This window comes from Pararge aegeria, chromosome 9 (genome assembly GCF_905163445.1).
Source record: "Pararge aegeria chromosome 9, ilParAegt1.1, whole genome shotgun sequence".
In the NCBI taxonomy this organism is placed as follows: Eukaryota; Metazoa; Arthropoda; class Insecta; order Lepidoptera; family Nymphalidae; genus Pararge; species Pararge aegeria.
Window position 1 is genome coordinate 14,987,364 of NC_053188.1, and position 14,987 is coordinate 15,002,350.

Consider the following 14,987-nt stretch of genomic DNA (forward strand, 5'->3'; position numbering starts at 1 on the left):
TGAAGACAATGAGATGGAATAATTGTATTTTATTTTAATTTGTAATCCCACTTTTTGCCATTATTGAATTTTATTCAAGATGGCTGACATGCCATTTTTAGACAAAGGAAGTGGATGCTCCGATATGAACTGCCAGTAACAAAAATATTTATTTTAAACAAAATGTTGGTTGTTGAATATTTATAACCTTGTTTTATTTATTTTTAATCAGAGTCAATTATTAACTATGTTGGAACGATTAACTTGAATCGAAAATAATTTAGAGAAATTTTTTTTTTTTGACAGTCGTATCGGATATAAGTAGTCTTTTAAAGTCGTGTGGTCGTAGCCGTGAACTATACGTAGGTTTAGTCGTGGGTGTGCACATTAGAAAGTACAAAATTATAAGTAGGTAGCTAGGAAGAATAAATAATTCATTTTTCTTAGGTCAGTAGGCAAGATTGATTGAATCTTTCTCTTTTTCTAACTTACATCCATCCTTTTTTACGTATTTAGATCATCCAAAGACATGAGAAACGATACACAGGAATTAAGCCTCGCCCTGACAGGCCTAGGCAGCAGGTTCGATCTTCGTTTCACGCACCCGTAGTTGGTACTAGGTATCTATCCATTCTTATAGGTTAGAGGCACGCATGATGTAGGTTCCTTTAAATTTTATGTCATGGTATCCAGATTGTTTAATGACGATGGAAGACATTATAAATATAAAATACCAGTATTCGATTTTTTGTATTTAATTTAATCACATATTACAATGTTACAAATTCACCTCGTACTTTAAACAATATGCATAAATAAATATTACATAATATCCTAGGTACTAAATGTTAAAATTTTGAGATATCTTAATGATAAACATTTATACAATATAAATATCATATCACTGGCAGTGACTACTCAGGTGTTATTTTATTCTCATAACAGTTTCGCCACTGCTATTTTCACTAATACTTTCTTGAAATGATCTTGATCCTCACTGTTTCTCACCTATTCGACTTGGCTGAAAAATAAAATACGTATTAAATAAATATAATATTATGTAGCAACAAAATTTGCTTTATAATATGGTTTGTTACACAAATGAGCATTCATTAAAGACGAAGGATTTAAATTCTACGGTTTTTTTTACATGTTTAAACCACAGAATTAAGAACATACAGAAACCGTGTACACGACTGAAATGACAAACTGTAAGCCCCAAACTTTCAGCTCATATAAATAAATGAATTATGATGATATTGAACCATCAAAAACCACACCACTTTAGTAGTCTTTCTCGAACAGATGCGGCGATTAGTCAATTCATTCCATTAAGCAGTTGACATTACTCTTTGATTTTACCTCTAAACGTTTACCATAAAATGGGTAAAATAATAAAAGTTTGTGACCTAGCAACATTCCGCGGGTATGAAGTGAAAACGGGCAATAATGGCTGAATGTGGGTTCTGTATGTTTTCAATTCTGTGGTTTAAACATTAGATCATGCAAATAAACAGCTGAATAATATTCAAAGTCTAATTTACAAGTTCAGTTCGAGCCATCCAGTTCGACCGTATTCAAGGTTAATTTATGTGCGCTCCTCTGACCTAGACTTGCTTCAAATAGCTTCGAGACACGCATAAACTTTACGTCATATCTATGACGCTTAAGATAATGGTGCCAATTCTATCGAATACAAATCTCTGAACTGAATTGACGGGTCTAGGGGAAGTGCTGTTCTTTTGCCAATGTTCTTTGTGGAAAAGGATAGCAGAACTTTTAGATGTGTCAATTTAGTTTTGATTTGTTTAAAACAGAATTGGTACGAGAATGACTCTGAGCCTTCTTATGAGGCCCATAGTTTATAGAAATAAATATAATTAAACCTAATCTAAAAGCCCGTAACACATTGGCAGTTCCCCTTGTGCTGAAAGTTCATGGGCGGCGGTGATTGCTTTATGTGAGTTTATCCAACCTATAGCTTGCTCACTACATTTATTAAAAAAAAACTCTTACATAATACGCATGGTGTTGGTGAATCCAGAACCCTGTTTCCAGCCAGTGACAACGACAACGTGGTCGCCCGTGTTGAGGAAGCCACGCGCACGACCGAACTTAAGACCGTACTGCACGCGGTTGTCCACGTCCTTCAACCAGTCGCTGGCCACAGACTCTGTAAAAAAATATTATTTTCATAAAGAGTTTATATTGTTAGAAATATACGAGGCTAGTTGGAATGATAGATTAATAATGTGGGAATACAATAGTCCAAAAATATTGAAAAAGGAAAAAAATATTGAACAAAGTTTTTAATGAGAATGACCTTGAAAACTCTTGGTTCAACAATTTGTTCCAGAGACCCATATTTTTAGAGAAATAACTATACATAGATTAAGAGATAGAAGAGAGCTAGTCATCCCGGCTATCACAGACGGTTTGCCCTTGGAGGAAGCTTACCCTGATATACTATGGGCAGTACGCCGCGGTAGAGATGAGCTAGCCGAGCGGTTTGCGGCTGGCGTGTAACGGCGATAATGGGGCAGCGCGGCCGATACTTGCTGAGCAGGTGAGCGGACCGCCCGCTCGTGGTTATCACGACTATAGCAGATGCCATGCATTTGGCGGAAGCTTCCACCGCCGCGATGGCTACCGACTGCGCGGACTCTATCGGTAGTTTTTCCTATGAGAAAAAAAAAGATTATACCGTCAGAAAATTCAGCTGTTATGATTTTAAAAAAGACTTAGCTCCATTTTATGCATAATTGATGCTCTGGATGTCATTCTGGAGACGATTGCTTGGATTCATGGAACGAATTTTGCACTAACAGTTTTATTCTTTAAGAACTCGACTGATACTGAATTCTTTGGACATAACTCCCGGCGAGACAATTACTCCATAAAGCGCCTCATTGTCCAACGCAAGGAAGAAGGCACACGGACCGATCATTAAAATGAAGCAGTTGGTGGTCACTTGAACGTGTACAAGACTGTCTGGTGGTCTGGCACTGACAAGGTCTCAAGGATGGTGAGGTCTGTAAACAGTCACAAACAGGGTCCCGATCTGATGACAACGATCACTTTGGTAAGAGTGTTACAAGGCCACTAAAAAGAAGGTACATTCTATATTGTTGTCATCTAACCTAACAGCGGTAAATCTGGAATAGATAGGAGAACGTTAGGATTCAATAAGAGGAGTCGAGATTAAATTAGTTAACGTGTACCAGCAGCACGTACAAAATATGCTAAGAGTAATAAGAATCATTGATTGTAAACAAGCTCACCTGAGAACTGAGATCAATGAAGAGCTGTTTGTGCCAAATAGCGGCTTCGGCCTCCTTGCAAATATTAGCCATAGTGAGAACACACTCTAAGGGGTAATCCCCCTTTGCAGTTTCACCAGATAACATAACACAGTCGGCTCCGTCCAGAATGGCATTGGCAACGTCTGAGGTCTCAGCACGTGTTGGACGAGGCTTCTTGACCATTGACTCCAACATTTGCGTCGCACAAATAACTGGTTTGCCTACCTGTTACCGAATTATAATAAAGCGTTAGGGTATAGAAAATTTTAAATTTTATCATCACATACACTTTTCTTTAAAAAATGAAATGGTGAGATAGTTCTTGGAATAGAATATTTCAAAGCATATGTCCAAAAATAGTTTAATTCAGAGATGGGGATTACATTTCTAATATATTATAGTAAATAGATTTTGTTTGTCTATCGATGGAATCATTATATTTACCCGGTTGCACCTAGCGATCATTGTTTTTTGGGCGAGGAAAACTTTTTCTGGTGGGATCTCAATACCAAGGTCACCGCGAGCGACCATGATTCCGTCCGATGCCTGGAAATAAAGGTAAATTATTTTCTTATTTACAATATGCATATTAGAAGTATAATTGACGACGAAGTTTGTTTTTAGTAAACAGGTAATGATCTAAGCATTCCCCAATTTATATTGATTAGAGGGGTTTGGGGATTATCTGTTTTCATAATCAAATATACGCGTGACATCGTAATAACAGTTGGACAAATTGAATTCATTCATGGGCCAAAGTCAATACATCTCGTATAACTTGACCCAATTATTCAGCAAATCGACCGCATCCGTATTTCAGTTACGAGCCTCAATGGTTAGAACATATTAACCGGCGGGAACTAGTTACAACTGTCCTGGATGGAGACGATCTACGCAAACCTTGAAAATATGTCTGAATAAAATACTACTGAGAAATAAAAAGAGTCCGAAAATAGGAGATAATTGAGATGGACAGTATGTAACAATTATGAACTGTTAGCGGTTAGCAATAATAGTTCTGCAGCATTTACGATGAAATTATTGTAGCATGGTTTGGTTTAAGACGTTTGAACATCAGACCATAATTCCATCATGCTGGGTCAATAAAATTAATAAAATTTTGTGATAATGTGTAATCACCAATGATTTTATTAGTTAAGTGCTAAAACAATATGTTTACATTATTAATTTGAAAGTCCTTTCTTACGCAAAACGAGAGGCATCAAGTTTTAGAAGTAAGTAGCTAAAATTGCACTCTTGTAACGGTACAGTACCCAAAGCTATCAAGAGGTATACATAGTACATACCGCAATGATCTCGTCGAGGTTGATCATGCCCTGGTGGTTTTCAATTTTGGAAATGATCTTGATGTTCTTGCCCTTCGCTCCGAGGATGCCACGGATCTCTGTTAGCGCTGCGCCGTTGCGAATGAAAGAGGCAAAAATCATATCCACCTAGAAAAATATTTTGAAAGTGTTACATTTTGTAATACAACCAATTTGGGCTTTTTGGCTATTTGTCAAAATACTAAAAGAAAAACAGAGTTGCATAGTTAAAAATGTCTGGCTTTTCATTTGTAACGACAAAATATTTGATACGGTAAATTGTACTAGAATTATCTATCAGACCGCAGACATACGAATGATAAATGCGAGACTAAAGTTTTTTTATCAGTTAAATTAAAATACCTAAACCGCACAAAAATAATAATGCACAAAGATGTAAAAATTGCTAGTGCTAAATATTTTTGTCATTAATTATTATATGTTATAGCAAATTTTAAAGATTACAACTGTATTAGCTTATATAATCATCGCAAATCATATTTTGATCATACAAGATTTTTTTAATGCAACTGATTGAATAGTTTTTAGCAGATATTAACAAATTAAATAATTGATTCTCAAAGTCATGACCGGTCATTCATGTGAGATTAATGTTGCTATAGTAGCATTTTATCAATAATATGGACCAAGATATGAGTTTTCAAGACACTGTTTAGACTAGACCAATAAACATTTGATATCAGACACATGACGTTAGCACGTGGCTCGTATTTCTCTCCTACGTTTGATCATGCGCTGATATCGCTAATCAGTGTTGGTGTTATATTGTTGTAATTGTACTTATCAATGTCGATTACTGTTTTATGCAACAGATATGATATACTGATAGTATATTTATCTTTGTTTATTTAGTACTGCAGATTTCCGCAACCTTGACATGCCATTTTAGTTTTAGTTTCGCATTATTATAGTAGGACTAGGATCTAGTTTAGAGGACCTCATTTTTTTTCTTTCAGACTTAAAAACTTTTTTTTATCATTTTAGAGCTAAATATAATATATTTTATAGTAAATTAAATGAAATAAAATTATTAAAGCTGTTTATTCATTAATACTTACGCCTTGTTCAACACCAAACAACAAGTCAGACTTGTCTTTTTCGGAAACAGCGGGCAGGTCCACAGGGAGTCCAGGTAAGTTTACACCCTTTCTTGATCCCAGCATACCTAATCGACGTATTATAAAATATAAAAAAGCATACAGAATTTATCTCTTTTTATATTACACAATATTAATAGATAAATTGTTTCGAAACACGGGTAGAATCGAAAAATGGTAACATTCCTATCATGATATTAACGCTTATCCAAATAAATAGCTAAGATTGGTTAAGTACCTGCAAATTCCTTTTTTAAATTACCCAAAATGGACCTATCGTTTAGAAGTTATGACGGGTATCGAAATGCTAAAAGCAAGAAAAATGCCGCGGGCAGCCCAGTTGCGTATAACATTGTTTGGAAATAAAACTGGACCCAGTATGTGGCGATTTTATAACCGGATATAGCCGATTTGGTGTAGATGAAGTTGCACGGGTCGCTAGTAACAAATATAAAAATATCAAATCCAATATAAAGCCAGAAAAATAATTACCACCATTCTCAATGGAGCAGACCAGTGCGTCAGAAGTGGCAGATTGGCAGATGATTGAGATGAGGCCGTCATCAATGAAGATGCGGTTGCCAGGCTTCACGACATTAGTGATGTTCTTGTAATCGACATACACGACATTAACGTTTCCACTTTCGGCGTACGCTGGGTCGGTAGACAGCTTGATGGTCTCTCCTTTCTTCAGCTCTACTTCTGCTGAACCACCCTGGTTAAGGAAATACAACATTTAGCCCAGAAGACCTAGAGTATTATGACCTTTTTGCACAGAACTGTACTATAGTCGATCGTGTGAATATGACGACCTAGAATACAATATGTCAGACTAGGATAGCCACGAACCACTGGGTAATATCAGTAAGTAGGTACCTTTGCATTCTTTCATCTATTGTGACTTAATTTTAAACTTATGTTTTCTTACCCGATAGAAAGGAATACGAAAAGTTTGGCTGGCTGTTTCATATTATTAGCTTGAAAATGTCAAAGGTTTCAAGTATTCGGTATGTAAAATGTGCATTCTCACTAAGTTATTATATTATTGAGTGATATTATAAAAATGTCTGCAGGCTGGCTTGTAATCGTGCAGTCTTACTGAAAGCAGCCCTCTTCTGCTTGCCGATACAATAACCCCTGTTAGCTGCAGCTTTTTTATTTTAGCAAGGGTCCCCCCTTGAACAATCGCAGAATGCCATTTTTATAAGTTTTTTCGAATCGTTATACCAGGCGTGCAGAAATAGGAAGAGATTGCTCTGATAGAAGAACGCCTCATTCTTAAACTGATTTGAAATAATATGAACAATTTATCTTCTACGCTGCTGATATTGAAACTAAATACTCGCAGTAGAAGAGTAGAGACATGACTAGCCTAGATATGCCTTTTGATAGGATACTTGGCAGAAAATTAGGGAGTTTGAGTTTCGAGCTTGTGTTTATAGTTTAAGAGCTAGCAAAGTTTTCGAGAAAGAATTTTAGGTCAGCTGATTTTGTGATACGAGTATGTCGTCCTTCTTGCACTTTCGGTTAGAGTCTGGGCTATCCGGCTGGCGGTAGCGGTTGCGTCCATGAGTGTGCATCCTACCTGTCCAGGTAATAAATCTGGATTTTAAAAACATTTTAGAAGGCGTAATTTTTAATTTTTTGTTTTTAAATAAGACGTTAACTCAACCGCTACCGCCAGCCAGATAGCCCAGACTCTAACCGAAAGTGCAAGAAGGACGACATATCACAAAAAAAGGTGACCTAAAATTCTTACTTTTCAAACTTTGCTAGCTCCCGTACTATATTTTGTTATTTTAGTTGAAGCCAAAAAGGAAAGTTTTTATAGAAAAGAGAGAAAAAGTTTTATTCGTATCCTTGGACTATTCAAGTCTGGCTGGCTGTTTGATATAAAGTTTTTATAGAAACGAGAAAAAAAGTATTATTCGTATATGTGGACTGTTATATAACCAAGCAACAGTACATACTCTAATGACCATTAGCAGTTAAGTGGTACCTTTCGAAATCAGGCTTGTGGATCAAACTTATTTTACAGAACAATTTACCTAGCCTTCGCAGCGACGTCGCTTCTGTTCGTAATATTTGGAGTTCGTGAAAATGGGAGTATTGGACGTCATGTTTTAAATTCGCAATTCGTCTCATTATCTTATTATAATTATTTTGTTATACTAATGATTGACCTACCAAGCAGATGGCACCCCTGATTGTAAGTGCAAAACAATTGCCTATAAACAGGGCAACATTTTGCAAGGCATGCAAGAAATATATTCTGCAAAGTGCCGCCCCGTGTCCATAAACCTGAGGCGTAGAAGCTAAGCTTCGTGTGCCTGAAGAACACCGCCAACCTTCAGACCGGAACACAGCATTGCGACAATGCTGTTTAGCGGCAGGAAGAGTTCTGTCACAAAAAGCTCTACCACTACTAAAGACTTAGGGCCAAATCTAGTTAAACTATACTCTTAAAACACTTACTCCTTCCAGAAGCCCTGTTCTGATCTCTGGTCCCTTGGTATCTAATGCGATGGCCAGCGAGAACGGAATACCAAGTCTTGCGCTGTAGTTCTTCTCTGCCTCACGACAGTTACGAATGGTTTCTGCGTGATATTCGTGCGAGCCGTGGGAGAAGTTCATGCGCGCTACATTCATACCAGTCTCCATCATCTTCTCTAGCATGGCAACATCACGAGAGGCGGGTCCTGAAAAAAAGTAATATTTTAATTTCCTTCATAGTTTTAGAGCTATATTTAATAGGTACTATGTTATTTTGAAGCGGTGATAACCCAGCCCAGATATCCGCTTTACTTTTGGAGAGCTGAGTTCGAATTCCAATTCAAAATCTATAAATTTGAATTCAAGTTATGTGCGTTTCGAGAAATTAAAATATCACTTGTTCCAACGGTGAAGCAAAAAATCGTGTTGAAATCTAAATGCCTGAGAGTTCTCCATAATGTTCTCAATGGCGTGTGGAGTTTACCAATCCACATTGGGCCAGTGTGGTGGAATACGGTCTAAACCCTTTTCATTGTGGGAGGAGACCCGTGTCCTGTAGTGGAACGGAAACGAAGATGATACATTTTATTTTGTGTTAGATGTCGTTTTGTTCAATTTACATTTTCTAGGTTTAATTCATTTGAAAGAAGAGTTAATTGACAAGATCAATTCAAGATTATGCTTTGGCATACCTAGTACCAAATATATGAATATTTTACACTTGTCAACTTGGCAAAAAATGTCGTTTCATTTTAATGCTTACTGTTAATAATATATTTTGTTTAGGTGTTAGTGTTTCTTAAGTGCATTAGTGGATGCGAGCAATATTTTTTTTCTTAACAAGGAAGTCAACAAATCTATGGTGTTTTACATACCAATGGTACAGATGATGCCAGACAGACGGACATAGGAGGCCTTGGAGTCGATGTCCAGTGAGCACATGTGCTGCAGGTGGGAGCCCGCATCCGCGGCTGCCAGCTGCATCGCAGGCTTTTCAGCTGACCCCATCTATAAAAATAATGAAAGCATACTATGTTACCATTTATTTCTCCCTCAGAAGTAGGAATAAAACTGCGACTTTTGTTGAAAGAGTAAGTATATGGTAATCATCTTAATACTTATTCTACAAACAGGCAGACTTGACGTTTCAAAAGTGCTTATATTAGGCCTGCTTGAAATAAATGAATTTTGAATTTTTATGAATTCCACCCATGCGACCATGTTTGATGAATGGATAAAACCGTGGGAGAAAATAAAAATTTTGTTCTTTCCCCGTAGAGAAATTGACTCTTGCGCATTCTAACCATGCCAGTGATAAGTTATGATGTAGCTGGCTAACCTTTTAGGGGCAGTGTTTATTTATTTATTATTATTAATTAGAACAAGTGGTTAAGACTTCGGCTTCACTTTCCGGGGTTTCGAGTTCGAATTACAGCACGCATCTCAACTTTTCTAAGCTATGGGCGTTTCAAGCAATTGAAATATAACTTGCTTCAAAGGTAAAGGAAGACTTCTTGCATGCCTGAGAGTTCCCCATAATGTTATGTCCCGTCTACATTGGGGCAGGATATCTTTTATCTGTATCTTTTTTATAAATTAAAAATGACGGAACTGCCTATACTTTGAGAGTTGAACTCAACGACTTCAATCTCTGCAACTCTCTCGAAATCGCGGCTTGAGCTCGTTACCACTAAGCTACAGCTCTCTTACCGCCGATACCGAATTAAATATATTTTTTTATCAGTCTTATAGCGTCTGTATCTTTATAAATATACTTGTTTTGACTGGCTGACTGATAAATAAACGCATCGCCTAAACAGCTGACATATATACAGATGTATAAAATTTAGCTTCTTTTAGGATAAAAATTATCCAATATCCTCCAGGATGCAAGCTATCTTAACTGAATAGGTAACCAGGGGTATTTTTTAATCCAGCGAGCATGTTTCCGGTTTTTTTTTCCGAGATAAAAAACGTAAGGACCTATCCTGCGTCATTTCTAGGTATAAGCTATATATTATGTTCACTTTTCATTGAAATTGATGCTGTGATTGAGCCGAACAAAGGTAAGAAACAAATAAATAAACAGTAAAACCTGTGGCATTTGTAATATTGTTTGGATTAATCTCTTATTTAGTTGCAAACACCGATAAACAAGACGTAATGCACAGCAGATGAGTACCTATTTACACCGTAAAATAATACGTGGAATACGTAATAAGTAAAGGAAAATTGTAAAATACGAACAAACTTAAAACCCAACACGAATGTATGCCCCTTTATTGGCCGAACTGAAAGCAAGTCACATTGTGTTTAGGGCAAGTAGAAGTGTTTCCATCCCTAAGTTACTTGAAAAAGATAACATTAATCATATATTATTATTAACGTACATATCGATTTACTGACACTTCAGGTATTTCTGCATATTAATTAACTTTCCTAGTATTGTTTCCTGATCTATCTACGATGAACATTATTCCTTAGCCAAAGTACCTAGTTGAGTTCTTAAATAGCTTTTTCAGTACAAATGCATAACATGTTACTCTGTAGGTGAATTGCTGCTAATAAATTTGGCATTGAACTACTGTTATTGTAACGATTAGTATACTTTGCATTCATTTAATATAAACATATACTTAAAAATAAATAAACAATAGTAATGTGCTCTTCAGTTTTATCTTTCATATGATTGAACATGGGTATAGAGATAAAACATTCTCATGCAAAACAGCATATTGCAAATATGTAGCTGGTGATAACATACATTTCCATTTTGACCTTTATTGTAATACATACATAGTTGAATATGGTCTAGTCTTCATAGAGTGCTAAAATAGCTAAATGGCTTTAAACTATATCATATGTTTAGTGCTACGTATGACATCATAGAGGAAGTTTTAAGTAGTATTGATGCATAAATACCTTACAATGTACCTATCCAAGTAGAAAAAGTGTTAGGTTTGAGCTTAACCAATAAATATGGTTAGGCATTAACTTCCTCGTTGGTTTAGTGGTGTGTTTAGCTTCGCATAACAAGGTCCTTGGTTAGATTCCCGGTTCGGGTAAAATACTGTTTGGGATTAGATTTTCTGTTTAAACATTTCGAACCATCCCGAATTTAAGAAGTTAGCGGTCTCCACCCTTGTCCCTCAGAAAACACACAAAGTATCACTAACGTGTAAAATAATTGTTAAAAACCTACCAAGCTCCATTAGAGCAGCGTGGTGGGTCCCTACTCTAAAACTATCTCTCCTATTCTGTGCCCAGCAGTGGTACGAGGAATTATGATGTCTATAGCAGCGTCAGGTGGCTGATAATCTTAAGACATACCAATCTATATAGTTATTTATTCCGTTTTGAGCAAAGCACCTCTAACATAAACTCCGGCGGAAAGCCTGACTCGTATTACTGAAGGTCGTCTACGGTTCAGACTTCAATCTCTACTAGTTTTGCAATTGCCTACTTTACCGGCTTCGGCAATGATAGCAACATATTGAATCAATGTAGGCAATAATATTTAATCGTCCTGTTTAGTTGTTTTTCAGTAAAAATATAAACAACAAACAAACGAACCAACGATAGTCTCTAACGCATGATAATAGAATATAACTAATAGTATAAGCCTAGTCTTTGTTATGTCGTGTGTGAAAAATGTGCTCCAATATTCTTTTTTCAAAGTAATATGTACTGCGTTTAAAACATAGACACGAAAATTAAGTTTTTGAAAACACCTACCAAAGAGTCTATAGACTGTAGAGTATGTAGGTACTTACTGGTTACGTGTTTTGCACTTTTAGCTGTTCTAAGTTCTTCGCTATTAGCTAGGCCTGACAAAAACATAGTTTTTGTGTATTGTTGTCTAGTGTCACCAAATCTAATATTGATTATTTTTATAAAGGTTGGGGTTAAGAACCATAATGGAGTGTAAAATAAATTAATTAATGCATGTCGTTCAAAATATAATGCAAATCAAGGTAAAATCGAATGTGCAACCGGCATTTTGGCGAAAAGAAAAATTTTCGGAACGGTAAAGCAAATAATTCAGTCTAAAATAGCACGTAAGTATTGATCCGTCGTACGAAAATAGAAAATCGTTACCTCAGTTTTGCCATCGTAGACTGTAGGCCAAACCATGTTTACACAATAATCACTATGAATATTTTTTTTTGAAATACAATAAAGTGGTAAGGACTGCAATGTTAGTGAACTTGAACTGCCCTTTAGCGTGGAAAACTTCTCTCGGCTATAACGAAACACGGACTTGCGTATTGGATACCGAATCAGAAACGACGGCGCGCGCATCGAAATCGCGCGGGGTGAGTACAAAACCACCCAAATTATTATTGTATAGAATAATAATTCCAAGGACTAAATCCTTTTATATTGAGCCCCTTCAGTGACTATCCCCTTTATATAATAACTACTTTATATAATTTCTGTAATTCCCATTAAGTATATTTTGAATTCTATTTTAAACATCTCAAAGACATGAGACGTTTTTACGGCTAGGCTGAAAAGGTGCCAAAACTGCCGCAGTAGTCAGTATACACTGCACTACCGAGTACTAGGTACTTAGGTATAACAAAATTATGAAAATATTTATTGATTAACTGAGTTTACGGATTTTGGATTTCCCGCAAACTCTATTTTCGGCTTCCCGCTACTTTTTTGATAGCTTCATTGAAGTCTTTTTTGACATTTCCTTGTGTTTATGACATTTTTCGACTTATTGCACGTTCGCTAACGTTTAGCAACATACGTCGTCAACCTTCGGTTCAGGTGAAAGATTTCTATAACTTTGATTTAGCAGTCCTATTTTTTTAAATGTGAAACATTGAAGGCGCGCCCTCGACAGTAATATTGACCCGTATGCCGTCACCGTAAACGGTATGACGTTCTTTTGCCGTCTTGCCACTGCTAGCAAAGAAGGCCAGCTTTATACCTACGAAGTTCCACTTTTCTATTATTTTACATCTTATCTTCTCTAAGGTTTTATATTAAATATAGATTCCTATATTAAGTAACATCTACAGGGCATCCCTTACGGTCAGATTTTTAAATTCAACTTGGTTTTCTAAAATCCTATCATAGATATAAAAGATAGTTGTATCTACTATATTCAATATAGTGCACTAAATGAACAATTTGTTGAGTGTGCATGATTATTGTGATTAGTGAAATTATGTTGTTTACTAAAAGTACCATTTTCGTGTTTTTTTTAAGGTTTCGGATAAAAGACAGCCGAGCAGAAATATTAATAGATATACCCATAAGGCATAACCCAACATCTCCAAATGTAGCAAATTAGAATAAACCGAAAGATTTTACTTAGAATTTAGGGCCCTTCTATAACCTGATGATGAACAATACAACATATGGTAATCATATATGGATTATCACGCACATTTAAGATAATAATATAGGTATTAGACTTTATTTATTGAACGTTCAGACTACTCATAATGACCACTCAAAACAAGACAAAATAATTTTTTACTAATTGTATAGGAATTTTAAAATAACGTTTCTATTCTGTCCATGGGGATATTAGTTACATGTTACTCTTTACTTTAAGCGCCGATTAGAGAGTTAGGTGCTAATACGAGTTTAGATTTCTGTGGACCTACAAGGAAATCATTGATGACTAATCATTGCTAAACACAATTCAGTTCCTGTAGGATTAGGTTGGAAAAGAATTCTGACACTTTAGTTTATAAATTAATCACACGGTATTGAGGTACCTACTTAATGACATATTTTTACATCCTTTACAATGGAATATTCTGGCTGCCATCAATTTTAAATGCCGGAGCAATACCTCAAACTAGGAATATACGATGTTATAGAGACTAATTAAATGAGCCTTTAGACTATCAAATAAATATTTATTCTTGTAGCTAGATTAAAATTACCTACCGGCAGATTTAACAATATATATAATATTGAATAAATAACCTCACAATAAACCTCCTATTATTGATTATGAAGAATTTTAAGCAATATAACTGTTCATAAATTAGATTACGGACTAGTTACTTACAAATGCCATTGATATTGCTTGAAAATGCCACGAGTAACAATTAAAATAAGTTAAAAACTTTGTCCAACTCCAAGAACTACACGTAAATGTATAAATAGTTTGACAGCAAGTCAAGGAGTAATAATTTAGAGGTCATTGCAATGTTACAGGTACTATGTGCAGTCATTTTTACGCTGGTCACATTGTGATCTGAGATTGAAAGTAATTGTAACAGATAACACTGCACTGATTTTTCGTGTCATGTTATTCTTATATATTAATTTGTTATTCCGTGGTTTCCTAAATTTATTAAGTTTAGGTCCCATTGCACAAATTAGCACCGCTTAGCACTTTACAGCGTTAACACAATTATTTTTTATCCAGAATAGAATACGTATCTAGTAGAAACATAACCTCTGAATAACACCCAAAAGACTAAACCTTACTATATCGCATTGAAGGAAATGATAATTTTATCGAGTTTAAATAAAACGAAAGGGAACGTAAGGATATAGTTTAAAGATACTTATTATTTGTAACATTTTTCATTTTGAATGACACTATTAATATGAATTAATGTTCGCACTACTCACTCTAATATTCCTATTTCTTGATTCGATTGCCTTCATTTTGTTTTTTTTTCCGGTATTATTAGACACGTCTTTTAATATTAACAGCAAACTAGCTTTTAGAGGATTTGTCTCATTCGACCGTTTCTGATGATAAAAACATCGACTCTTATCTATCGATT

The 14,987-nt window shown here is 35.6% G+C and overlaps 1 protein-coding gene across 3 annotated transcripts; it reads right to left on the minus strand.

Moving 5' to 3' along the window:
- Nucleotides 1-718: 718 nt before the first annotated feature.
- On the minus strand, nucleotides 719-14,933 carry LOC120626380 (pyruvate kinase-like). 3 transcript variants are annotated; one of them, XM_039893889.1, is made up of 11 exons: nucleotides 14,830-14,933; nucleotides 9,093-9,225; nucleotides 8,200-8,423; nucleotides 6,217-6,439; nucleotides 5,686-5,792; nucleotides 4,589-4,735; nucleotides 3,726-3,827; nucleotides 3,261-3,506; nucleotides 2,437-2,659; nucleotides 1,996-2,152; nucleotides 719-1,000 (listed from the first exon to the last, which is right to left on the minus strand). In XM_039893889.1, exons 1-11 carry the CDS (start codon nucleotides 14,863-14,865, stop codon nucleotides 988-990), a joined length of 1,611 nt encoding a protein of 536 aa, XP_039749823.1. In that variant the 5' UTR covers nucleotides 14,866-14,933; the 3' UTR covers nucleotides 719-987. The 3 variants fall into 3 exon arrangements, with proteins under 3 accessions (XP_039749823.1, XP_039749824.1, XP_039749822.1); XM_039893890.1 differs by lacking the exon at nucleotides 14,830-14,933 and adding an exon at nucleotides 14,258-14,413; XM_039893888.1 differs by lacking the exon at nucleotides 14,830-14,933 and adding an exon at nucleotides 12,316-12,464.
- Between the last annotated feature and the right edge of the window lie 54 nt (nucleotides 14,934-14,987).